Genomic DNA, 25,696 nt, shown 5'->3' with positions numbered 1-25,696 from the left:
CCAATGAAATGGGCTGGAAGTAGCTTCTTCTCTGTGCTGACGTCAAGGCCTCACAAGGCACGCTCCCGGGAGGTGGAATCGGGAAAAGCCCTCCGTCCCACCGCTTCCCGTTTTAACCTCATTAATCTGGGAGCCATGTGCGCCGGGAACCAATCAGGAGTGCCGTGCGTGTTCTGCACCAATCGGGAGCGCTGCCTATTTTAGTCTCGGTGGGCAGAAAAGGCTCCCACAGTTTATGTTATTTCGAGGAGCAGATTCTGTTCAGTTAACTCTGTTCAGCCTCTGTTTAACTCAACTGCTTTAATTTGCTCATGTTGGGCGAACCAGGCAAGTTTACTGAATGTGCCTCTTCTCACAACCAGAGAGAAACAACTTCCTGTGCTTTCTTCTCTCTTTAAAAATACATACATACAATAGTGGTGTATCAACTTAAAGCTACAGAGCTCTGCTACATAAAAAAATCGAATTCATGTTTAACTTATTTACACAGGAAGTGGGTTTGCCACACTTGTTCTTTCCTCTTTTTTTGATTGAAAGACAAATTTGTGCCATTTCTGTCTAAAACGACTCTATAACAGCGACCAGCAACTCACTGCTGGTTTACCTGGGAGTCACTTGTGAAGACAGTCTGGTCAATCAGTAGCATGAATTACCTGGGAGAAAAGGTACTTTTACGTAACACAGAACAATAATTTGACATCAAATTCTAACTCTTCTACAGTTCCGTGAAAAAGTATTTGCTCCGTTTCCTGATTTCTTCTATTATTGCAATTTTTCACACCGAGTTGCTTCAGATCTTTAGAAAATAAAAATAAAGATTAGACAAGGGGAACCTGAATAAACACAAAACACATTATTATTATTATTATTATTTCATTTATTTAAAGTTATCAAACACCCATTTCACCTCGTGACAATTAGTTGAGCCACATTTAGTAGTAGCAATAACTGCATTTATCAATATTTTTGGAAATCCGTGTGCAAATGTGTGTGTCATCGGAAACGAAGTAACAGTTTGCGCGGGATTCATGAAACAGGAGGAGACATAGCTTTTTTTCCTATCCACGTGTGTATGTTAATAAATACCAATCAATCGTAAACAAAAAGCGTGTGCACAAAATGTATAATTAGCATATATATTTACGTCCATAAAATACCTTATGAGGATCACGGAAATACATTTCAGACAATTTAAAGAGATGTCAGAGAAAAGATGAAAAAAACGTAGTTTTAAATACTGTGTATACTTTAATCATTATATATGACTGTGTGCTACTGCTACTTTGTAACATGAAAATGCATATTAAAACATGGTATATGTTCTATACCATGATAGTTTTTTATAATAAACTTGAACTTATTCAAGTTATTATTGTTTGTTGTTTTTCTGTGAGCCTCACCAAAGAAATCTGCTCGGTTTTTGAATATGCGCTCTTATCTGAGGCTAAAGCAATACATTTACATGTAATGTAAGGAGAGCTCAGCCGTATAAACGATGGTCTAAGCAGGGTGCGCCCTATTTATAGCAAACTTTTAGACTTGTAGGCTACGCCCTATTTATAGCAAACTTTTTACGTGTTTTATGGAATTTATATTACACGCCACATAAGCATTAATTAAGCAGGACTACCGGAATGAATAAGATATTAATAATTATAATATTCAATTGGCTTATTAAAATAACTGTGCCACTCACAATCTTAATAAAATCTAAATTAATGTAATAATAAAAAAGTATCTTTTTTTTGGAAAGCCTGACTTATAACTGATCAACCAGTGGACCTGCCTCTCCCCATCTGCCACGTCTGTAACTGCCGTGACTTTGAACTGACGGTTGAAGGAGCGAGGACATTCCGTGTGCCTAATTCACGGTTTAAGCGATTGGAAAGAGCCCGCAGTTCAACGCATAGCCTCCCCCACCGAACCACGCCTATGGTAAATGCCTCATCCAGGTACGCAGAACTGGTGGTTTACAGATTTGTGCGGAAAGGCCATTGTTCTTGAGAATGTAATAATTTCTGAGTTGTCCTAATGCCGCTGTCTGCGGCTGCTGCCTCTCGATCGCGCCGTTTCCCGTCTCCCTGCGAGCGAACTCTGACCTGTGCACCGCGGGACAATAGCAGAGAAAACAAACACGATTGTTTTTCGGCCCGCTCGGACACGTAGCATCCAGCACACCGGCTGACGTACATCCAGAAGAGCCTGCGGAAATAAAAATCATTCCTGAAGCGCGGCGGTGGAAAATGATTGAAAGGTTTTTGGATGCAGGAAGGGCTATCCACCTGAGACCCAGTGGAAAAAAAACATTTTTTTTTACTAAAAACATGTTGCAGTGAAAATATTTTTTTTTATGTTACTGTTTTTATGCAGTTTTTCAACTTTTCGGCATAGTAGAATATACACTCAGTGAGCACTTATTTATTTATTGATAGAGAAACTATCTTAAGGAGGCAGTTTGTGGCTGTGTAGGAGCACAGCGTTAGAGAGGGTGGAGGTACGTTGTGGCTGTGTAGGAGCACAGCGTTAGAGAGGGTGGAGGTACGTTGTGGCTGTGTAGGAGCGCAGCATTAGAGAGGGTGGAGGTACGTTGTGGCTGTGTAGGGGAGCAGCATTAGAGAGGGTGGAGGTACGTTGTGACTGTGTAGGAGCGCAGCGTTAGAGAGGGTGGAGGTATGTGGTGGCTGTGTAGGGGAGCAGCATTAGAGAGGGTGGAGGTACGTTGTGACTGTGTATGGGAGCAGCATTAGAGAGGGTGGAGGTACGTTGTGGCTGTGTATGGGAGCAGCATTAGAGAGGGTGGAGGTACGTTGTGGCTGTGTATGGGAGCAGTGTTAGAGAGGGTGGAGGTACGTTGTGGCTGTGTAGGGGAGCAGCGTTAGAGAGGGTGGAGGTACGTTGTGGCTGTGTATGGGAGCAGCATTAGAGAGGGTGGAGGTACGTGGTGGCTGTGTATGGGAGCAGCATTAGAGAGGGTGGAGGTACGTTGTGGCTGTGTAGGGGAGCAGCATTAGAGAGGGTGGAGGTACGTTGTGGCTGTGTAGGGGAGCAGCATTAGAGAGGGTGGAGGTACGTTGTGGCTGTGTAGGGGAGCAGCATTAGAGAGGGTGGAGGTACGTGGTGGCTGTGTATGGGAGCAGCATTAGAGAGGGTGGAGGTACGTGGTGGCTGTGTATGGGAGCGGACACACAGAGCAGATGGATGTGCAGTCAGGCGGGCCGGCAGGGTCGGTGCGGTGGCGTCATGCTCCGTTAAAGAGGCAGTGCTGAGAGCCAGCGAGGAGTGACATGTCCTGAATGTGCCCCAGGTGTCATCCGTAGCCACGGTGACACAAGGCCAGGAAGACAGAGGCCCAGTAGAGAGGGCAGGGGGCAGGGGGCAGGGGGGAGTGACCCGTGCAGCGTTACCAGGTTACGCCCGGGCACAACCGTAAACAGGATGGACAGCAGGGAATGGAATTAACCCTTTCTGCCGAAAACCATCTTCTCAGGCTATGGGCCACAGAACAGAGGCGGAGAGAAACAGAGCGGGCGGATCATATCACGGCCCCCGTCAATCAGCGGTGCCCATTGGCAGGCTGCTGCTGTTTGGCAAGGCCTAGCACTAATGCTAACCTGCTGGGGGGAAGTATTGCGGACAGGCGGCTGCCAGTTGCAAAAGCGCTAAAGCTAATGCTAACCATAACAATATTGGGGGGGGGGTGTCATATTGCTGACAGGTGGCTGCCAGTTGCAATGGCCTAGCGCTAACGCTGACCATAACCCTGTTGGGTCACTGACAGGATCGACTTTGCTCCCTCGTGGTTGAGTCGTTGATTCACAGCAGTTCATGCTAGAGCCTCGTTTGTGTGGACTCTGTTTTATAATTAAATAAACATTGCTTTAATCAAATTGGATACAATCTGTTGTTCATTCATGTGTTGAGTGTGCATGCGATGTGGTGGTTTGTTCATTCATATGTTGAGGTTTTATAATATACGACGTGGCCTGTGGTTAATTCATATGTTCAGGTTTTATAATATACGACGTGGCCTTTGTTTCATTCATATGTTGAGTTTTCATTATTTGACGTGGTTGTTTGATAATTGGAAATGAGGCACACAGTAGCTTCCATAGTGTCTTTTCATGTCCTCTGAATTAAAGCGCCATGTACTCTAGGTACTATATTGTACTCTTGGTGGTATATTATTTATTCATTGTGTAAATAACAAAAACTTAAATCCTCTTCTCCTGTTTTTAGTAAGATTGTTTTTTTGTCCTCTTCATGCAGTTAGTTGCAGTCGACCTGACGGCTGCCAGACCGGCCGAGCTCATCATCAGCTGTGACTCCGACACCACCGTCTTTTTCTACCACAACAAAAACGTCACAATCCACGTGAGTGCTGCACTAACCTCCCACACACTCCTCCCAAAAACATTTCATGTCCAATTATGCTTAGTTATACCACCGTTCATATTTCTGTATATCTCCTCAGTTTACAACTGTGTAACGCAAACCCTTCACCATTGTACACATAGTAATGGTTATGTTTATGTAATGATTATTTAATTTAATTATAGGTTTGATGCTCGCCCACAATGTAATGTTCTGGATGAAGTGATATGTTATCAGAGGGGCATGTACATCTGGTGTGTCTATGCATATGTGTGTGTGTGTGTGTACGTGTGCGTGTGTGTGTATGTGTGTGTGTGTACGTGTGCGTGTGTGTGTATGTGTGTGTGTGTGCGTGTGTTTGTGTGTTTACGTGTGCGTGTGTGTACGTGTGTGTACATGTGTGTGTGTACGTGTGCGTATGGTGACCTTTTTAATACTTTATGGAAAAAGTCGAGAAACACACATGCACAAAAACATACACACAGAAACACAGGTACAGAAAAGCACACACACACGCACACACACACACACACACTCACACGCACACACACACGCGCGCGTGTGCACGCACGCACGCACGCACGCACGCACGCACGCACGCACGCACGCACACACTCATGCGCATGCGCACACACACACACTCACACACAGTCACACGCACGCACACGTACACGTACACACACTCTCACACACACACACTCACACGTACACACACACGCGCACACACACACACACACGCACACGCACACGCCCTCGTCCTGCTCTCTGGACGACCCTTCCGGAGACATCTTGGGACACGGACGGTTTCGTGCCAAGGTGATGAGGTGACGAGGAAGGCGGCCATCTCCTAATCAGAGAGCCGTTTCCTCTCCAAGCGAGGAAGCCCCCCCCCCTCCTGGCCCTCCGGCCCCTGACACCTCTGGCTGGATGCAGGGAGCTGAATGGAGGCTGTGGTGCCAAACGGCAGCGCCAGGGCCCCTGGCGGGGTCAGGGAGGGCAGGGCGGGGGGGCCGCGCCAGGGCACGTGGGCGCAACTCCTCTCTCCTTCACGCTGGGAAGGAAGTCCTCTCGGCCTGGAGCGGGAGAAGAGACGCCCCGCTTTCCGCCACACGACTGTCTCCGCCACACGACTGTCTCCGCCACACGACTGTCTCCGGCCTGGAGCGGGAGAAGAGACGCCCCGCTCTCCGCTTTCCGCCACACCACCGTCTCCGCCTCACGACTGTCTCCGCCTCACGACTGTCTCCGCCACACGACTGTCTCCGCCTCACGACCGTCTCCGCCTCACGACCGTCTCCGCCTCACGACCGTCTCCGCCTCACGACTGTCTCCGCCTCACGACCGTCTCTGTGCGCGGGCGTCTCTGTGGGCGCCGGCCCTCCGGCCCCCGTCTCAGACGCTCACGCTCCCCACTTCCTGTCCCCGTGACCGGCGGCTCGTCGCTCACGGCTCCTGCCTCTGATGCACTGCCACTGAGTCAGCCCTGTGCTTCTGTACTGCATGAAGATAAACGGACGAAGCCCTCGCCTTCTGTACTGCATGAAGATAAACGGACAAAGCCCTCACCTTCTGTACATTAGAGGCTTCGGCTAATGGCACAGGGATTTTCGGTCGTGAGAATTTGTGTTTTTGTTTTGCGTCTGACCATTTCAGTTTGACAGACTGCTTTTTAGTTTACATGTAATGGCACCTTTGTGCTCGTGGCCTTTGGTTTGGTTAGGGTTCTGAGTGTTTCGTGCCTTGGTTTGTGCCTTGGTTTGTGCCTTGGTCTTGGTTAAGTTTGTTCAGGCCGTGCTTGCATTGTATGTTTCAGGTATCCATTGACAGCCATCTGTAAATAAAATTCTGTATTAAAACAAAATGTGTAGAATCAGTGTAGAATCTTAATAATAATATAATAATAATAATAATAATAATAATAATAATAATATAATAATAATAATAATAATAATAATAATGAATAATAATTAAAATATTATTTGTTTGCAGTGTTAGTTTACTTTGAGTTGAGTGGGACATTTTGATCATCAGTGGCAGAGCTGAGCCCGATTTAACCTCTGCTCTTTTTGTTTATTTAAAATGTAGACATGGAGACGGCTTTAGCATTGCTGCTTACCCAACTAAGCAACTATGATTAGCCTTGTATATTTATATATAGTTATATATAGATATTGTTGTGTTGTATTGTATTAGATATTGTATTGTTGTACTCAGGGTATTCTAGCTGCCAACCGTGGTATGCTAGTTTTGAAGTTGATGTTTTCTTCAAGGGTTCCGATTGTATCTGTATGGTCACGCTAGGACCGTACTGTCCTCTAGGGTCCCCTTCACACTTGTTCCTGTGTTCGATCTGCACTTCGCTGTACGTCGCTCTGGATAAGGGCGTCTGCTAAATGCTTTGTAATGTAATGTAATGTGAAGCTTTGGACCACCAATGCTGGGCCAAATCATGGCACACACCAATATCTTAACTCCAACAGCAGGACAAAAAGCACTGCACTGCCGTGTGTAATGTAATGTAATGTAATGTAATGTAATGGCTTTGGCCCTCTTCCGCACTGCAGAGCTCCCGCAGGTGTACGGTTATGGGGGCGGAGGCTGTTCCGTTTCACTTCGATGATCTTCTGTCACGAGTGGTGGAGGAGTTTGGGGGCGTGTCCTCGTTCACCACCCTCACAAGCCAGGACCCAATCACCTTCACCGGACACACAGGTGAGGGACACGCCCACTGTCTTTCCTGCTGCTTCCAATGCTTTTTGATGATTCAATGATTTTATATATACATAGACACATACTATTGAAACTATTGAATTATTGCCACCCATTTCTGAAAAGCAAAGATTTCAGTCTTATTTATTTGAAAGATTTCCGACTTTGGTTGATTCCATTGAACCATTAATAAAGTACACTACTTAACACATGTTGGAAAATAACATTCATAGTATTTTGTGTGCATATTTATCAATGGTGGCAATAGATCTGGAGCCCACTGTATAAATATATGTTCCAAACTCATGATTTTGGTAAGCTTAAAGGTTTGCCCTTTGTCTCTGACTGTTAAGCCTTCGATTTTGGTGAGCCTATAGTTTTCCTTATGTCTCTGGATCTATTTTGATTTTATTGAAGATCAAATCAATTTAATTTGTACAGGGCTTTTTACAGAGAACTATCTTTGCTGGGTAGATCACATGACACCAGTACTCCTATTAGCGAAACGTAGAAGTATCGGTACAATGTTGGCTACAGCACCGCTACTTAGCAGACTGAGAAGAGCTTCACGTACTCTAAACACTGCAGTCTAGCTAGTTAGGTTGACTCCTTCATTGTCATGGTATAAATAGGCCAACTGTGTTTATTAAAGTGGTTAAGTGGATATGCTGTTTTTCCATAGGGCTGATGAAACACTTATACAGTAACATTAATGCATTTCATTTTAGACCATTACTGGACTTGCTTGCTCTTAGAAGCTTATCGACAAAATTTTGACGAAAAAATGTAATTCATGTTCTGAATTGTTGTGTAAAATTGTTGTAATGCTTATTTTGAGACAAGAATATAAATAGATTAGACTACTATATGCATATTTTCTGATTTTGGCATGTATAGCTATTTGAATTTTGTGAATAAAACTAAGTAAAAATGGGGATAAATGAAAAAAATAGCTACATTTGGTACATAATTCTGGAAAATACTGTCACAACATCATTTTGACCACAAAAATCCCAGGTAAAAAAGCGTTGAATGCTGGCGGGACGTTTAAGTGTTGTGCTCTGTCCTCTGTGTTCAGTGTTCAATGCTGTGAAATCTGTTAAATAAATTTTCAGCTCCAGGAGGAGGCTCTGTTGAGTGTACCCCAAAAAGCGGATTTTTCCCAGAAGACTACATCCTGGTGTACGGCCCCCCCCCCCCCCATGTCGTTCTGCTCCCTCGATCCCAACGCGGCCGAGAGGGAGGTGCACGTCATCGTCATCCCGGACGATGTGGAAATCCGGTAAGGTCCTGATGTTCAGGCAGTGCTCTGTGTCTCAGTAAGGGTCCTGATGTTCAGGCAGTGCTGTGTGTCTCAGTAAGGGTCTGGGTGTTAAGGCAGTGCTCTGTGTCTCAGTAAGGGTCCTGTGTTAAGGCTCTGTGTCTCAGTAAGGGTCCTGGTGTTAAGGCTCTGTGTCTCAGTAAGGGTCCTGGTGTTAAGGCAGTGCTCTGTGTCTCAGTAAGGGTCCTGTGTTAAGGCTCTGTGTCTCAGTAAGGGTCCTGGTGTTAAGGCTCTGTGTCTCAGTAAGGGTCCAGGTGTTCAGGCAGTGCTGTGTGTCTCAGTAAGGGTCCTGTGTTAAGGCTCTGTGTCTCAGTAAGGGTCCAGGTGTTCAGGCAGTGCTGTGTGTCTCAGTAAGGGTCCTGTGTTAAGGCTCTGTGTCCCAGTAAGGGTCCTGTGTTAAGGCTCTGTGTCTCAGTAAGGGTCCAGGTGTTCAGGCAGTGCTCTGTTGTGTCTGAAACGTCACAGCTTGTCAGAGGCCACCTGCAGTGTCATGTCTGCTCTTCTGCAAGCTGAGCCGTGGTCAGCGGCTGTGATGTTCACTCCCTCACCGCTCGAGTAGCGTGTTTTTCGATGGCGGCCCAGCTCAGCTGTTAAATAGCAGCGGTTCCTGTAGTAGTAGTGGTTAATGTAAATGACTGGGACACACAAGGTCATTGGCTCTAATCCCGGTGTAGCCACAATAAGATCCGCACAGCCGTTGGGCCCTTGAGCAAGGCCCTGAACCCTGCACTGCTCCAGGGCAGGATTGTACATCTCTGGATAAGAGCGTCTGGCAAATGCCAATAATGATGTTCCTTTTCGTCGCAGAAACGTGTCCATCGGGTTTGTTTCTCAGCAGAAGATCACCTTAGTCCTGAAAGGCCCAAACGGAACGCTGTGGACCATCCCAGCCCCTCCCGATCAGCTGAGTATCCTCGTAAGTCAGCGTTTCCCCACAGCTTCTGGAATTCATGCTCTGGAGTCTGCTGTCCTCACGGCAGATGTTATTCCAGCGGTCTCTGCTGGCACTGAGCTCCAAATCAATTCACACTGTCCCTGAGTGAGACAGCCAGCTCTGCTTATAGCCAGTAGTGGTAAAATGGACTCCAGAATTATCGGCACCCTTGATAAATATGCACAAAAACTGATGTAAACTGATAAAATAATACAGTTGTTGACGTGAGCTTTATTTTCCAACATGCGCTTTATTAATGATTCAGTGGAATCAACCGAAGTAAAAAAATAAATAAAACATTCTTTGTGCTAACACCCCTGGCAATGGTGACAGCCACAAGTCTTTTCCGATGATTTGTGATGAAGTCAGGAAACACATCTGGAGGGATTTTGGACCATGTCTCCATGCAGAACAGAGTTTCCCTGCACATAGATTTGGGGATAAATTAAGCTGGTTATTCTTTTCAATATTTCCGCTTTATCTAATGAAAAATTATACCATGTCTGCCCTAATCGGTGTGGAAAGATTTCCACAGAATAACCGACACTGGGGCCAGATGCAAACATTGCCAGCAGAAAATGAGGTGAGCAGGAGGATCAACAGTTGGAACAAATGGTAAATGGTTGGCATTTATATAGCGCTTTTATCCAACAGCTATCAAAGCGTTTTAAGGCCAAGGGAGACAACAGTCGAGTGCCAGAAACCATCAAAGGCACCGAGAATGTGACCAAAGGAGTCATTTTTAACATTGAAAATAGCGTTTGAGGAATTACTTGTGGAGTTGGCTGCCTGGGATGGGTTTTCATTCAGTGACATTAGTACCAGTGCATATGTTCAGTCTGCCGTGTGCAAGCACGGCTCCAACCTGCCTGAGAGATTTTCTAAAATAACTGAAACCGTAAACTTGCATCCAAGCTGGCAGATTGTTTTAAAGTGGCAGTCGCTTTTTTCTGATGTTAGATTAAGTATAATAGTAACATAATCGCTTCTCCGAGCCATTAATGACCGCATGTCTAACTCCCAAAACCAGATGAAAGAACGAATGAACTGCAGACAACCGTTCAAGACAACCTAGGAATTTACACTGTTCAAGACCCAGAAACCTCTAGCCGTTGTCTCTCTTAATTTCCCTTAGCAGATAAGTTAATAGTGAAATGCCGTTTAATAATTGGATTGTATTTTCAAAACAGAAGGCTTTATTTAACTCCTCATTTTACAGGCTGCGTGAAGTTACCTTTCTGGAACAGACGACACATGTCTGTTTATTAACTGGCAGCTGTAGAGTATTATGAAGAAGGGCCATGTCGAGCAGCCTTAGTTTCACAATTGTTTTTATTTTTTGAGGAATATTTTCCCTCAGATACGCCTGATATTTGTTTATATGTTTGTTTTTTGTGGAAATAATCCGGTCAGATAATGTGTTTTACCTCTAACTTATCTTGTTACAGAGCTGTTTATATGCATATGTTCAACCACAATAAAGCTTTTCTGCGATGCGCTTGCCTTTTTGGTTTGCGTGCCAAATTACTGGGAATTGAAAATGGAAAAAAATATCAAACCCTAGCTGGGAACAAATAACACTAACATGATTATGATAGAGCATAGACAAATGACAAATGTTTGAAACACAAAGCCAAAAAGAGCATGGAACCTGTTTCAGCCTGTCTTCCCTCATGCATTATTCCGTGAGTCTGTATTCTCATGTTGACTAACTTTGATGAACATGCATTTGTCAGCATATGTGGTCTCTACCCATATATTCAGAATTGTTTTGTTTTTTTCCATGTGCAGTGCAGCAACCAGTTCCTTCTGCCTGACTTCCTGGCTGGACCGACTCTGCGCTATGTGAAGGACAGTGCCCAATCCTTCTGGACCAACGTGCAGCTGAAGGTGGGAAACTTCACCAGCTACACAGAGATCAGAGGAGGCGGGTCCTCCCTCCGGCTGGTCATCGGAAGAGGAGACAGACCAGCACCAGGTAGTCTGCAGTCAGGCTGATGCTCGTGCTACGGGGAACAGACTGAGCTCAGGTCTCCATCACAGGTCCAGCCAGAAGGGACACCAGCAGGCAGTGTTGCCCCAGACACCAGCAGGCAGTGTTGCCCCAGACACCAGCAGGCAGTGTTGCCCCAGACACCAGCAGGCAGTGTTGCCCCAGACACCAGGAGGCAGTGTTGCCCCAGACACCCGCAGGCAGTGTTGCCCCAGACACCAGGAGGCAGTGTTGCCCCAGACACCAGGAGGCAGTGTTGCCCCAGACACCAGCAGGCAGTGTTGCCCCAGACACCAGCAGGCAGTGTTGCCCCAGACACCCGCAGGCAGTGTTGCCCCAGACACCAGGAGGCAGTGTTGCCCCAGACACCAGGAGGCAGTGTTGCCCCAGACACCAGCAGGCAGTGTTGCCCCAGACACCAGGAGGCAGTGTTGCCCCAGACACCAGGAGGCAGTGTTGCCCCAGACACCCGCAGGCAGTGTTGCCCCAGACACCAGGAGGCAGTGTTGCCCCAGACACCAGCAGGCAGTGTTGCCCCAGACACCCGCAGGCAGTGTTGCCCCAGACACCAGGAGGCAGTGTTGCCCCAGACACCCGCAGGCAGTGTTGCCCCAGACACCCGCAGGCAGTGTTGCCCCAGACACCAGCAGGCAGTGTTGCCCCAGACACCAGCAGGCAGTGTTGCCCCAGACACCAGCAGGCAGCGTTGCCCCAGACACCAGCAGGCAGCGTTGCCCCAGACACCAGCAGGCAGTGTTGCCCCAGACACCAGCAGGCAGTGTTGCCCCAGACACCAGCAGGCAGTGTTGCCCCAGACACCAGCAGGCAGTGTTGCCCCAGACACCAGCAGGCAGTGTTGCCCCAGACACCAGCAGGCAGTGTTGCCCCAGACACCAGGAGGCAGTGTTGCCCCAGACACCAGCAGGCAGGCAACCAGCTCTGGTGAAACTGGACAGTTCTGGTCAACTGGCAAGGCCTGCTTTTTTCAAGATCTTTACCAGCCTTTTGCATGAAGATCGCAGGCTGTCCCCCGCAGAGAAAAAACAGCTCAGGCTAGGTTTTGAAACAGCTGGTACCTGGTTGACCAGTTCAGCTTGGTATAGTTTGACCTGCTTGTCATGTTGTGAAACTCAGACAAGTTGTCAGCACCGGCTGGTTGACCAGGTCATACCCAGCTAGACCAGCTTATGACAAATCAGCTTGAGCTGGTCAAGCTGGCAAAGCCTGATTTCACAGCAGGGTCTACCTGCGTAGCAGTCTGTCGGTCGTGTCTAACAGAACCTGAGAATAAAATTGAGTCCTGTTGAACGCGTTTTCTCTTGCATATAGGAACTGTAGCACCTTCCAAAAGGCTGATTTAAATAAAGAGCCTCGGATACCCAGGCCAGAGCAAAAACCTCACAGCACTGCAGTCACGTCCTAACCCTGTCCTCTTCCTAACATGTGCTTCCCCATCCCTCCATCTCGTTGGTCAGAGCCCCGGCCCTCAGCAGCAGAGCCGGCGGCCGGGCCCTGGCCCCCCCGGCCCCAGACCCCCCTGCAGCTCCAGCTGTCCGATGGGCCAGACCACCGCACGCCCCTGCCCTCCGCCCAGATCACCCCCGGGAGCATGATCTACGCCAACGTGAGCCACACCCTCCAGCCCACTGGGGGCGCCCTTCCCACTATTGAGTGTGTCTCAAAAGCCTGTAGAGGAGACAGAATAAAAAATAAGTTCAACATATATGCAGATGCACGTGTGCAATCCCCGGAATGATCATTTATTTGGTGAGCAAGCACCAGCACCCTGGGAAGTTATCCGAGCATACGTTCCTCTTTATTCAAATTACTGTGCAAACAGATGAGACATTTATATGCAATATTTGAGCAGCGTACGTTGCGCAGGATGGAGACAGCTGCATACTGTGACGTTAGTGTTTCACATAAACCACAGGTCTCCATGGCTTCCTCCAGCTGTATTTTCAGCCTCCTGCTTGTCAGTCATTTCTTTGACATAATTCCACTGAATCTGTTTCTTGCCCTCTATTAATTCCTCTCCCTCCTTCTTCCTCTCCCTCTCCCTCTCCCTCCCTCCCCCCCTCTCCCTTTCCCTCGCCCCCTCTCCCTTGGTCTCTCTTGCCCCCTCCCTCTCTCTCCCTCTCCCTCTCCCTCCCCCTCTCCCTCTTCCTCCCTCGCTCCCTTTCTCCCTCTCTCTCCCTCTCCCTCTCCCTCTCCCCCTCTCTCCCTCTCCCTCTCTCGCCCCCTCTCTCCCTCTCCATCTCCCTCCCTCCCTCCCTCCCCCTCTCTCCCTCTCTCTCTCTCCCTCCCCCTCTCCCTCTCTCTCCCTCTCCCTCTTTCTCCCTCGCCCTCTCTCTCCCTCTCCCTCCCTCTCCCTCTCCCTCTCCCTCTCCCTCTCCCCCCCCTCTCCCTCTCCCTCTCCCTCTCCCTCTCCCTCCCTTGCCCCCTCTCTCCCTCTCCCTCTCTCTCCCTTGCCCCCTCTCTCCCTCGCCCCCTCTCTCCCTCTCCCTCTCCCTCCCTCTCCCTCTCCCTCCCCCTCTCCCTCGCCCCCTCCCTCCCTCTCCCTCGCCCCCTCTCTCCCCCTCTCTCCCTCTTCCTCCCTTGCCCCCTCTCTCCCTCTCTCTCTCCCTCCCCCTCTCCCTCTCCCTCCCTTGCCCCCTCTCTCCCCCTCCCTCGCCCCCTCTCTCCCTCTCTCTCCCTCTCCCTCTCCCTCTCTCTCCCTCTCTCCCTCTCTCCCTCGCCCCCTCTCTCCCTCTCTCTCCCTCTCCCTCTCTCTCCCTCGCCCCCTCTCCCCCTCTCTCTCCCTCTCCCTCTCTCTCCCTCTCTCCCCCTCCCTCGCCCCCTCTCTCCCTCTCTCTCCCTCTCCCTCTCTCTCCCTCTCCCTCCCCCTCTCCCTTGCCCCCTCCCCCCCTCGCCCCCTCTCCCTCTCTCCCCCTCTCCCTCCCTCCCTCCCCCTCGGTCTCCGGCGCACGCGCAGGTCTCCAGTTGGAACAGACCCTTCCTGACGCTGGCTGTGACCGGTTGCCGGGTGCGGTCCTGCCCGGCGACGCGTGAGCTGCTCCTCGTGACGCAGAGCTGCTCCTCCTTCTCCTGCCTCCTCGTCCTCTCCCTCCCGCCCGGCCCGGATCAGCGACGGGACCAGTGGCAGGAGCAACCCTCCCTCGGCTGGGTCCTGGAGTGCACCGTGCAGCTGTGTTCAGACGTGGGCGGGAAAACGGTAACGGAGCGTAATCTGCCCGGCAACAACACGCGCACCCAGCCCCCCCTTTTCACACCTGCAAAACATTATAATGGCAGAATTTAATCTTTGGAAAATATCTGATGTGATGATTCTGAATCAGTTTGCTGAAAATGTTCTCAGGGTACCGAGAATATAACTTCATAAATAAAATAAAAAATTCTATTACTTTTAAATATCCTTGTTTACATTTCACGATCCCGAAGCACCAGTTGCAATCTAATTTGAAACATATTTTTTTTCCTTGTCGACAGTTAAAGGATGAAATATATTTGTAATTTAAAAAATGAAAACACAACACATAACAGCTGCCGGACGCAGCGATGAGATGAAGTAGTTTTCAGTGTGAGCTGATTTAACAGTAGAGGTAGCCTGGCTCCCTCAGCTTGTCAATAGAACAGATTGGGGTTCTTAAATGTTGAGCCAGTTTTCTGCCTGCATTTGTATGCGTTGTGCATGCACTCCACGCGTATATGTGCTTTTAAAACTTCAGTTTGAGAGTTGCTGAGTAAGATAAGTGAAGTGGAACAGTGTGTGTAACGGCTGCTAATGCCTCTTCACCATGCAGGACTGTGAAGCCAGAAGTGCAGTCAGAAATGTGGAGGTGCTCGGATCCTCTCCCCGACCGTCATTAACCCCCCCAGGTTTGTGTTCATTACCGTCTTCTGAGTCCTAGAGTCTGTTCACCACCATCCATAGTGTCCCTGTGAGTCCTAGAGTCTGTTCATCACCATCCATAGTGTCCCTGTGAGTCCTAGAGTCTGTTCACCACCATCCATAGTGTCCCTGTGAGTCCTAAAGTCTGTTCACCACCATCCATAGTGTCCCTGTGAGTCCTAGAGTCTGTTCACCACCATCCATAGTGTCCCTGTGAGTCCTAGAGTCTGTTCATCACCATCCATAGTGTCCCTGTGAGTCCTAGAGTCTGTTCATTACCATCCATAGTGTCCCTGTGAGTCCTAAAGTCTGTTCATCACCATCCATAGTGTCCCTGTGAGTCCTAGAGTCTGTTCATCACCATCCATAGTGTCCCTGTGAGTCCTAGAGTCTGCTCGGAGTTACCTGGACAGGGTCCCAGTGTTCCTCAGCTCCACCGTGTCCCAGTGAGAGTGAGTTACCTGGACAGGGTCCCAGTGTTCCTCAGCTCCACCATGTCCCAGTGAAAGTGAGTTACCTGGACCGTGTCCCAGTGAGAGTGAGTTACCTGGACCGTGTCCCAGTGAGAGTGAGTTACCTGGACCGTGTCCCAGTGAGAGTGAGTTACCTGGACAGGGTCCCAGTGAGAGTGAGTTACCTGGACCGTGTCCCAGTGAGAGTGAGTTACCTGGACAGGGTCCCAGTGAGAGTGAGTTACCTGGACAGGGTCCCAGTGAGAGTGAGTTACCTGCACCGTGTCCCAGTGAGAGTGAGTTACCTGGACCGTGTCCCAGTGAGAGTGAGTTACCTGGACCGTGTCCCAGTGAGAGTGAGTTACCTGGACCGTGTCCCAGTGAGAGTGAGTTACCTGGACCGTGTCCCAGTGAGAGTGAGTTACCTGGACCGTGTCCCAGTGAGAGTGAGTTACCTGGACCGTGTCCCAGTGAGAGTGAGTTACCTGGACAGGGTCCCAGTGAGAGTGAGTTACCTGGACCGTGTCCCAGTGAGAGGTGCTCAGGCCTATGGCTGCTCGCTATCGTTCACTATCACAGCATGAATGAGTGTTCAGACGGCCTGCAGGTCTCTGTGTTCATTTCCCGTAAACATAGGAAGTTTTGTTGCTGAGCGCAGTGTAAGGGTCTCATGTGTACCTGCTCCACACAAACCAGCCCTGCGTCAGAAACAGCAACAGACAGGTCTCTCTCACCTGGCCTGAGGTGACATTCTCTCACCTGGCCCGAGGTGACATTCTCTCACCTGGCCTGAGGTCATATTCTCTCACCTGGCCTGAGGTGACATTCTCTCACCTGGCCCGAGGTGACATTCTCTCACCTGGCCTGAGGTCATATTCTCTCACCTGGCCTGCGTGTGTTTCGTTTTTCTTCACCCCTTAGCAGACAGAGTAAGACTCACAACACAGAGTCTCCATTACCCCAGATAAATAAGCTCTGTGAAAAAAGAAATAAAAACAGGCAGCACTAATGCGAAGCAGCTGCCGGGGACGTCCTGTGAAGCTGTAATCAGATCGGTGCTCTCCTCTGGGGTCATCGCACTTATCTCTGTGCTATACTGCATTATACATCACTCTGGATAAGAGTGTCTGCTAAATGCCTGTAATGTAATGATAGTGTACCCACCCCCCCACGTGTACCCCATAGTGTGTACCCCATAGTGTGTACCCCATCACGTGTACCTCATCACATGTACCCCATAGTGTGTACCCCATCACATGTACCCCATCACGTGTACCCCATAGTGTGTACCCCATCACATGTACCTCATCACATGTACCCCATCACGTGTACCCCATCACATGTACCCCATCACGTGTACCCCATCACATGTACCCCATCACGTGTACCTCATCACATGTACCCCATCACGTGTACCCCATCACGTGTACCCCATCACATGTACCCCATCACGTGTACCCCATCACATGTACCCCATCACGTGTACCCCATCACATGTACCCCATCACGTGTACCCCATCACATGTACCCCATCACGTGTACCCCATCACGTGTACCCCATCACGTGTACCTCATCACATGTACCCCATCACGTGTACCCCATCACATGTACCCCATCACGTGTACCTCATCACATGTACCCCATCACGTGTACCCCATCACGTGTACCCCATCACATGTACCCCATCACGTGTACCCCATCACATGTACCCCATCACGTGTACCCCATCACATGTACCCCATCACGTGTACCCCATCACATGTACCCCATCACGTGTACCCCATCACGTGTACCCCATCACGTGTACCTCATCACATGTGCCCGCCCCCATCATGTGGCAACACAGCCGTAGAGCTGAGGTGTTTTTACCGGGAGCCGTGGAGGTGAGGGCAGCGAGGGTCTGAGGGGGCACTCTTTAGGAAGGCCTGTTGACTGACCTCAGGGCCACAGTCATCAGCGCTGAGGCTGTGGGGATTAGGGATCAGTTTGGGGGTGTTTGGAGGGGGGCCAGCCCAAACAAGCTCATGCTCCTTTGTCAGAGCCACACAAAGGGGGGAAGGTGTTCCTCTTCAAAGAGGAGACGGCCTTGCGACCGCCATTTCCAAACCTCACATTCCTGCTCTCTTTCTTCGACGGTTTTCACCGCAGAAAAACGTGTTTGCGTGTGTTTGTTTTCCTGTCTGTGTGTGTTTGTTTTTCTGTCTGTGTGTGTTTGATTTTCTGTCTGTGTGTGTTTGTTTGCTTTGTTTTATAAGCTCATGCCCTCCTTCCTCGAGCAACTCCGCACGTTTTACGACCTGGTCCTCTTCCCTTTCCTCTTCCTCTCTGATGAAGAAGAAGGGAACCAGGGGTAACGTGTGTGTGTGTGTGTGTGTGTGTGTGTGTGTGGGAACCAGGGGTAACGTGTGTGTGTGTGTGTGTGTGTGTGGGAACCAGGGGTAACGTGTGTGTGTGTATGTGTGTGTGTGTGGGAACCAGGGGTAACGTGTGTGTGTGTATGTGTGTGTGTGTGGGAACCAGGGGTAACGTGTGTGTGTGTGTGTGTGTGTGTGGGAACCAGGGGTAACGTGTGTATGTGTGTGTGTGTGTGTGTGTGTGTGTGTGTGGGGTAACGTGTGTGTGTACATGTGTGTGGGGGGTGGGCTTGGGGTGAGGTGGCAGTGATGTGGGAAGGGGTAGGGGCACTAGGTTTAGGGGGAGAGGGCAGGGGTGACGCTCCTGGGTGCTTGGATACTGCAGGGGAGTACGATGCCAGCGGGCAGGAAAGCGGCTTCCTTCCATAAAGCAGAGCAGACCGAGCTGACCTTAAAGCACTGTGGCCAAGGCAGCCGGCTCTGCCAAGTCCCTCTGGAGCCAGGCAGGGCGTCTCTTTCTCAACCCTGCAGAGTTCAGCCAAACAGTGTGTTCCTTTTCATAACCTGCCAGAGATCTTATTATCTGAACTCATAGACGGACGGAGACTCAAACGCCATTGATGTAATCATGGAAAAATGATGGTCTTATTTCTATTTGATCTCCCTTTATGGCCATTGTAATTAACATATTTCAGGACTTCTGAAGGAGCTTTTTTTGCAGATCCACGGTGAGCTACAGCTGACTGATCAAGGGAGAGAGGGGCTAGTGTCTGTGCTGTACTGAGTGAGTGCTGTGTGTCTGTGCTGCACTGAGTGCTGTGTGTCTGTGCTGTACTGAGTGAGTGCTGTGTGTCTGTGCCGTACTGAGTGAGTGCTGTGTGTCTGTGCTGCACTGAGTGCTGTGTGTCTGTGCTGTACTGAGTGAGTGCTGTGTGTCTGTGCCGTACTGAGTGAGTGCTGTGTGTCTGTGCTGCACTGAGTGCTGTGTGTCTGTGCTGCACTGAGTGAGTGCTGTGTGTCTGTGCTGTACTGAGTGAGTGCTGTGTGTCTGTGCCGTACTGAGTGAGTGCTGTGTGTCTGTGCTGCACTGAGTGATGTGTGTCTGTGCCGTACTGAGTGAGTGATGTGTGTCTGTGCTGTACTGAGTGCAGGTGACGGCTGGGACGTGATTGGTCGGTTGTCCTGGGCTCTGGCCCTTCCGTGCATCCTGCCCCCCTCCCCCTCTGCACCTGAGGGCCGCTTCCTGTCCCTGTTTGTTCAGGCTTGTTTGTCAGTGCAGAGACAAAGAGATGAACAAAAAAAAGAGCAGATTTGGGGAAAACAGAAAGGAGAGGTGCTCCCCTGGAGAGGCGCGGCTCTTCCTGTTTGTCCGCTCGCAGGCCGACCGTGTCCCGACACCTGTGCACGCTGCTGCAGGCTCACACGCGTGTATCCTGCGTGTGGCCTTCAGAGACGTGCCCCACACACGCGTGTATCCTGCGTGTGGCCTTCACAGACGTGCCCCACACACGCGTGTATCCTGTATCCATCAACAGGGTCGTTAAGTCTGACATTTTACGAGCGTCAGTTTTTTTTTGTAAAGCAAGTACTAGTTATCGGACACTGTTTAACCCATGTCGGAGAAGCTTTCTATGTGATAAATTGTACATAGCTTTCTGTCAGTTGGCTGTTTTTCCTGTGATACAAAGCTGTCTGGCTGGCTGCTTATCGTTCGGTGTGATACGGAGCTGTCTACTTGTCATGGGATATTAAGCAGATTGTTGGCTGACTGTTTATCGCATGATATTATTGGCTGGCCCACATGATACACAGCAGCTCATTGGCCGGCTATTGCCTGAATTCAGAACATCTGGTTGTTGCAAAATATTGGTTTGCGGTTGAATTGATCTCTTAGGGTGTTCACTAGGGATCAGACTTGTCAGTTGATTATTTGAGTTTTCTTTTTGTTTGACTTCTCGGAGAACATTTGAATATGAAGTACATATGTGATTTGGCTCTGTACTTCACAATTTTAATTTGTAATCAAACAATTCACAAATACTTACCAACCGCACTGTACTTGTCCCAAAAAATATTGAGCTCACTGAATACTATATGGTATAACTGGCAGGTAGGAGTGTTGCTAATTTGGATCAGGTACTGCTGTGCGGAAGCAGTTTGAAGTTTCTGTAAACAAACTCTGCAGAATCACTCAGATCCTTGAGAGCTTCTGTCTGGTGTGGGAGACCATCGGCATTGTATGCTGTAGAGGATGCAGAGGTACATATGTATTGCATGTGTTGATATGTACATGTTTATCTGGTGTAAACAGAGTCATTAGCTCTGAAGAGCAGGGAGGACAAAGGATGGACTGCTCATTGGCTTCCTCCAGACAGAACCTGCATAAAGTGGGACGGCTGATTGGCTTCCTCCAGACAGAACCCGCATAATGTGGGGCAGCTGATTGGCTTCTGAGACAGAACCTGCATAATAGGGGCTGCTCATTGGCTTCCTCCAGACAGAACCTGCATAAAGTGGGACGGCTGATTGGCTTCCTCCAGACAGAACCTGCATAATGTGGGGCGGCTGATTGGCTTCTGAGACAGAACCTGCATAATAGGGGCTGCTCATTGGCTTCCTCCAGACGGAACCCGCATGACAGGGGCCGTTTCCACGGCTGTTTAAACGGCTGACCGATCGGTAGCTCGTCAGCAGAACGTCTGTTCTGAACGTCTGAACTTCAAACTTTAAAGTCTGTCCGCTGCCCCTGACTGCCTGGCCCTTTAAACACAACCCTCCAGCGTGTAGTTGCTTGTGCATCGCCCCCTGCCCCACTGCGGAAAAAACACGTTAACCCAGGAGTGCTGGGCACTTTTTGGGCAGAGGCTGTTGCTGCCCCAGAGTCGTTCTATAAAATATCAGAACACAACATAAAAGACAACGTAAGACTGCGCTGCCTTTGTTTTTGCCTGTATGGAAAGCTCAGTGCCAGCTAATGAGGTTTCCAAAAGGGTAAAACTGTGGCAGAGTCGTGCTGTTTCACACCTTCTAATGACTTACTTCTAACTTGATGAATGCTCTTGTGTGTTTCTGTGTTTGAGTTTGATGAATGCTCTTGTGTGTTTCTGTGTTTGAGTTTGATGAATGCTCTTGTGTGTTTCTGTGTTTGAGTTTGATGAATGCTCTTGTGTGTTTCTGTGTTTGAGTTTGATGAATGTTCTTGCGTGTGTTTGTGTTTGGTAGAGCTGTGTTTGAGTTTGATGAATGCTCTTGTGTGTGTTTGTGTTTGGTAGAGCTGTGTTTGAGTTTGATGAATGCTCTTGTGTGTGTTTGTGTTTGGTAAAACTGTGTTTGAGTTTGATGAATGCTCTTGTGTGTGTTTGTGTTTGGTAGAACTGTGTTTGTGTTTGATGAATGCTCTTGTGTGTGGTTGTGTTTGGTAGAACTGTGTTTGAGTTTGATGAATGCTCTTGTGTGTGTTTGTGTTTGGTAGAGCTGTGTTTGTGTTTGATGAATGCTCTTGTTTCTTTCTGTGTTTGGTAGAAATGTGTTTGTGTTTGATGAATGCTCTTGTGTGTGGTTGTGTTTGATGAATGCTCTTGTGTGTGGTTGTGTTTGATGAATGCTCTTGTATGTGGTTGTGTTTGATGAATGCTCTTGTGTGTGGTTGTGTTTGATGAATGCTCTTGTGTGTTTCTGTGTTTGGTAGAGCGATGTTTGGACTTTGGTCTCTCGGCCGTGCTTGGCATTGCGTTCGGCGGGTTCCTGATTGGCATTCTTTTCACTGGAGCTCTGTGGTTCATCCAGGTGCGCACAGGTAAGTCTGAACGCCATTGGCTCGTGCCCCGTTTCCTATTTCCCCAAGGCCCTACCCGCAATCCCAGAACATTCATCCTGTCTCTCTGACCTCTATAGGCGCAATCCCCGAACATTCATCCTCTCTCTCTGACCTCTGACCTCTGACCTCTATAGGCGCAATCCCCGAACATTCATCCTCTCTCTCTGACCTCTGACCTCTGACCTCTATAGGCGCAATCCCCGAACATTCATCCTGTCTCTCTGACCTCTATAGGTTACCCTCCTCCTTATCCTAGGCCCTCCTCTCTACTCCCTAAACACACACTGGAGTGCTCCAGTCAAGAGGTAGAAGTGCTGACACTTTCCCCTCTCTGCCCTGGTGGGCATGAGACAGCTGCTCCTTCCTCACGGCTGGGGAGATTAGTTTAGCCACAGTTTACCTGGAGGTGATGTTTCCACGGTAACTGGACAGGAAGGTGATGTTTCCACGGTAACTGGACAGGAAGTGGCACGTTCTTCCTCTCTGGTCCCGCAGGACGCTCGCGCTCCGTGAGCAAGCGCCTCCCCGTGCCAGTGAACCCCGCCTCCTGCCCCACCTCCTGCCCGACCTCCTGCCCCACCTCCTGCGGAGACAGCAGCGCCAGCCCCAGCCTGGGCAGCACCAAGAGCACGCCCACCAGCAGCATGGCCTGAGGGACGGCCTGAGGGACGGCCTGAGGGACGGCCCACCCACCAGCGCGCTCCTGGGGGTCTCACCACAGACATGTACTGTTTCCCAGAAGCACCTGTGCTGCACATACACTCAAGCAAACGCACTCACGCACACACACACACACACTCATTTGTGCACATGTACACACCCACACACACAGACACAAACAAACACACACACACACACACACACACACACACACACACATGTGCTTGTGTCCCAGAAAGGCCCGCATGGAGGACCTGAGCTCCCAGCAACAGGAAAAACACAGGAAAAAACCCCCAAGAACAGGAAATTCGCCGCATTCTTCTGACATAAAACACGTCGCACCGGTGGCCGGACAATGAGATTCCATCTGGAGAAAAAAAAAGAAGGACTTTCTTTAACATCATCAGAGACGCCGCTTCCCTCACTGTGACCCCGTGGGGGGCCAGCGCTGACCCAGGCAAAGGAGAGCACCCACAGCCAAACTGTTTTCAGAGTGGCCTGCAGCCCTTGTGAAACGTTGGTGCTGACAGTAGCAATATCCTCGATTCCCTGTGACGAATTGTCATTTGCCCGTGCATTAGTTAGTCTTTTGTATTTATGAGGAGAATTCTACCTCTCGACTTACCTCTGCACAACACTGTGAAGCATTTCACTAACTAGAAAGAGAGGGGCTGGATTAAGAGGCAATGAACACACAAACAGGAAACAGCAACACAGAAATGGGCATGAAACCTGGTCTGTTTGCACTAACTTACAGGTGTCAAACTCCAGTCCTGGAGGGGGCGCTGTGTCTGCAGGTTTAACTCCAGTCCTGGAGGGCCGCAGTGTCTGCAGGTTTAACTCCAGTCCTGGAGGGTTGCAGTGTCTGCAGGTTTAACTCCAGTCCTGGAGGGCCGCAGTGTCTGCAGGTTTAACTCCAGTCCTGGAGGGCCCAGTGTCTGCAGGTTTAACTCCAGTCCTGGAGGGCCGCAGTGTCTGCAGGTTTAACTCCAGTCCTGGAGGGCCGGTGTGTATGCAGCTTTAACTCCAGTCCTGGAGGGCCGCAGTATCTGCAGGTTTAACTCCAGTCCTGGAGGGCCACAGTGTCTGCAGGTTTAACTCCAGTCCTGGAGGGGGTGCTGTGTCTGCAGGTTTAACTCCAGTCCTGGAGGGCCCAGTGTCTGCAGGTTTAACTCCAGTCCTGGAGGGCCGCAGTGTCTGCAGGTTTAACTCCAGTCCTGGAGGGCCGCAGTGTCTGCGGGTTTAACTCCAGTCCTGGAGGGCCGCAGTGTCTGCAGGTTTACATAAGACCCAAGGTTAGACACAGAGAAGTGAAATACTACACAAAAGTGCCTTTGAATTTTCCTTTAAATAATGATTGCATACCTGGGTTAAATAAGTAAATGTTCTGGATTCAAATACATCTCTGGGCTCAACTGATCATGCCTGGTGCAATTGAGGCAAACAAGAGGACCAGAGGAAGGGGTTTGTAGAGAATAATGTAGAAAAGTTTTAATCCAAAACAATTATGTACATTATTTGACTGGGGTCTGAATGATTGACATTGAACAAGACAAGACAACACTGCCTTTGAGGTAAGGGTATGAGTGCATCCAAGCTAGCTTGCTTATAGCGCACCATTACAGAATAACTAGAAGCCTTCTCTGTTACATTTCCATGTTCTTTGGTTTAGCATCCAAGTCTAGACCCAGTGAAGGCCCCCAGGTTTACCATTACACACATACACAAGCACACGCACATATACACACACACACACACACACATGCACACACACACACATGCACACACACGCATATGCACACACACACACACACACACACACTCATACACAAGCACGCACACACACACACACACACACACACACTCATACACAAGCACGCACACACACACACACACACACACTCATACACACACACACACACACACACACACAGGTATGTTTACAGTTAGTCCCATGTACCACAGTCAGGCTCTGGAGAGTTTACATTTACATTTACATTTTAGTCATTTGGCAGACGCTTTTAATCCAAAGACTTACAAGTGCATAGGTTCTTCCACAAGTCAAAGCATCACATCCATAACTAGGAAAATACACATGAAATGCTGTTCTAAACATATAGTCATCAAAAGTGCCTTTTTTATTTTTATTTTTTTTGGGGGGGGGTTAGACAGGGAGGATAGGGATATCAGAAAGGGGGGGCGGGGGAAATCAGGAGGGAGGACTAAGGTAGTCCTGACAGTGGTAGGCATGTCATTCCACCACTGAGGAACCAGAACGGAAAACAGGCGTGAACGTGCAGCTCGACCGCCACGTTTACCTGATACATAAGACAGTCACACACTACAGGAAGGCGATGGTGTAACCGTTAAAGTCCTGGTGTGCTGAGAGGACAGTGATGAGGAGGCCAGCGGTGTAACCGTGTCGATGTTTTAAAATAGAAACACGTTAGAGATTGTCCTCTTTAAAAGAAGAATATACTAAAAAACTAAAACTATAACTATAAACAAAAACTATAAACCAAAATACTTTTTTTTTATGAGGAATTATAAACAGGATTGATGTACCATTTTGCCCTAAACCAAGTACTGCATGTCTTTAAAGGCCATACTGGATGCATTTAGGAAAGTCAGCACAGTATAGCTTAATATACATTAAACCTGTCCTATGTCTTTGGATAAAGTTAAAATGAATGTGTACAGTATCAGAATGTGTGCGTGTGTGTGCACGTATGTGCGTGTGCATGTGTGCACGTGTGCACGTGTGTGTGTGCGTGTGTGTGCGCACGTGGTTGCATGCCTGTGAATGACTGAACTGTGTTTGATAAGAGGTTACAAACAGGAAAAATGCCATGTGTATTTTGTGCAATATTGTGAAGTATACAGGTCTATATGTCAATTTAAAAATGTTTTTTGTAAAGTCAAGATCTTTTTGTATTACATTGTTCAGTTGGTTCAGTTGGTTCAAAGTGTCTCATATTTTTATATACATAAACTAGACGTATAAGTATTTATAACCAGAATAAAGTGTTTCTGCTTTCCTCCTTTTCAAATGAGTACCTGTCTGACTTCGTTTTACATTACAGTTATTCAGGGAGTTGATCCAACAACCTTCCGGGTCCCAGTCATGCACCTTATCCACTAGGCAACAAGCCACTCCCCCATTTCCTATCAGAAGCTACAGCTTTCTCCACG

At 48.9% G+C, this 25,696-nt stretch overlaps 1 protein-coding gene across 3 annotated transcripts; it reads left to right on the top strand.

The window, feature by feature from the left end:
- The first annotated feature begins 4,269 nt into the window (after window positions 1–4,269).
- LOC133140844 (endoglin-like) lies at window positions 4,270–24,651 on the top strand. 3 transcript variants are annotated; one of them, XM_061261090.1, is made up of 11 exons: window positions 4,270–4,371; window positions 6,936–7,083; window positions 8,196–8,362; window positions 9,209–9,317; window positions 11,127–11,313; window positions 12,804–12,952; window positions 14,303–14,542; window positions 15,132–15,207; window positions 21,716–21,823; window positions 22,340–23,596; window positions 23,671–24,651. In XM_061261090.1, exons 2-10 carry the CDS (start codon window positions 6,988–6,990, stop codon window positions 22,495–22,497), a joined length of 1,290 nt encoding a protein of 429 aa, XP_061117074.1. In that variant the 5' UTR covers window positions 4,270–4,371; window positions 6,936–6,987; the 3' UTR covers window positions 22,498–23,596; window positions 23,671–24,651. The 3 variants fall into 3 exon arrangements, with proteins under 3 accessions (XP_061117074.1, XP_061117075.1, XP_061117076.1); XM_061261091.1 differs by lacking the exons at window positions 22,340–23,596; window positions 23,671–24,651 and adding an exon at window positions 22,079–22,310; XM_061261092.1 differs by lacking the exons at window positions 22,340–23,596; window positions 23,671–24,651 and adding an exon at window positions 21,922–22,213.
- Window positions 24,652–25,696: the final 1,045 nt, after the last annotated feature.

Source organism: Conger conger, chromosome 11 (assembly GCF_963514075.1).
Source record: "Conger conger chromosome 11, fConCon1.1, whole genome shotgun sequence".
NCBI classification, from domain to species: Eukaryota; Metazoa; Chordata; class Actinopteri; order Anguilliformes; family Congridae; genus Conger; species Conger conger.
The sequence above is the reverse complement of the archived record's forward strand: the minus strand, read 5'-3'. Positions and strand labels throughout refer to the sequence as shown.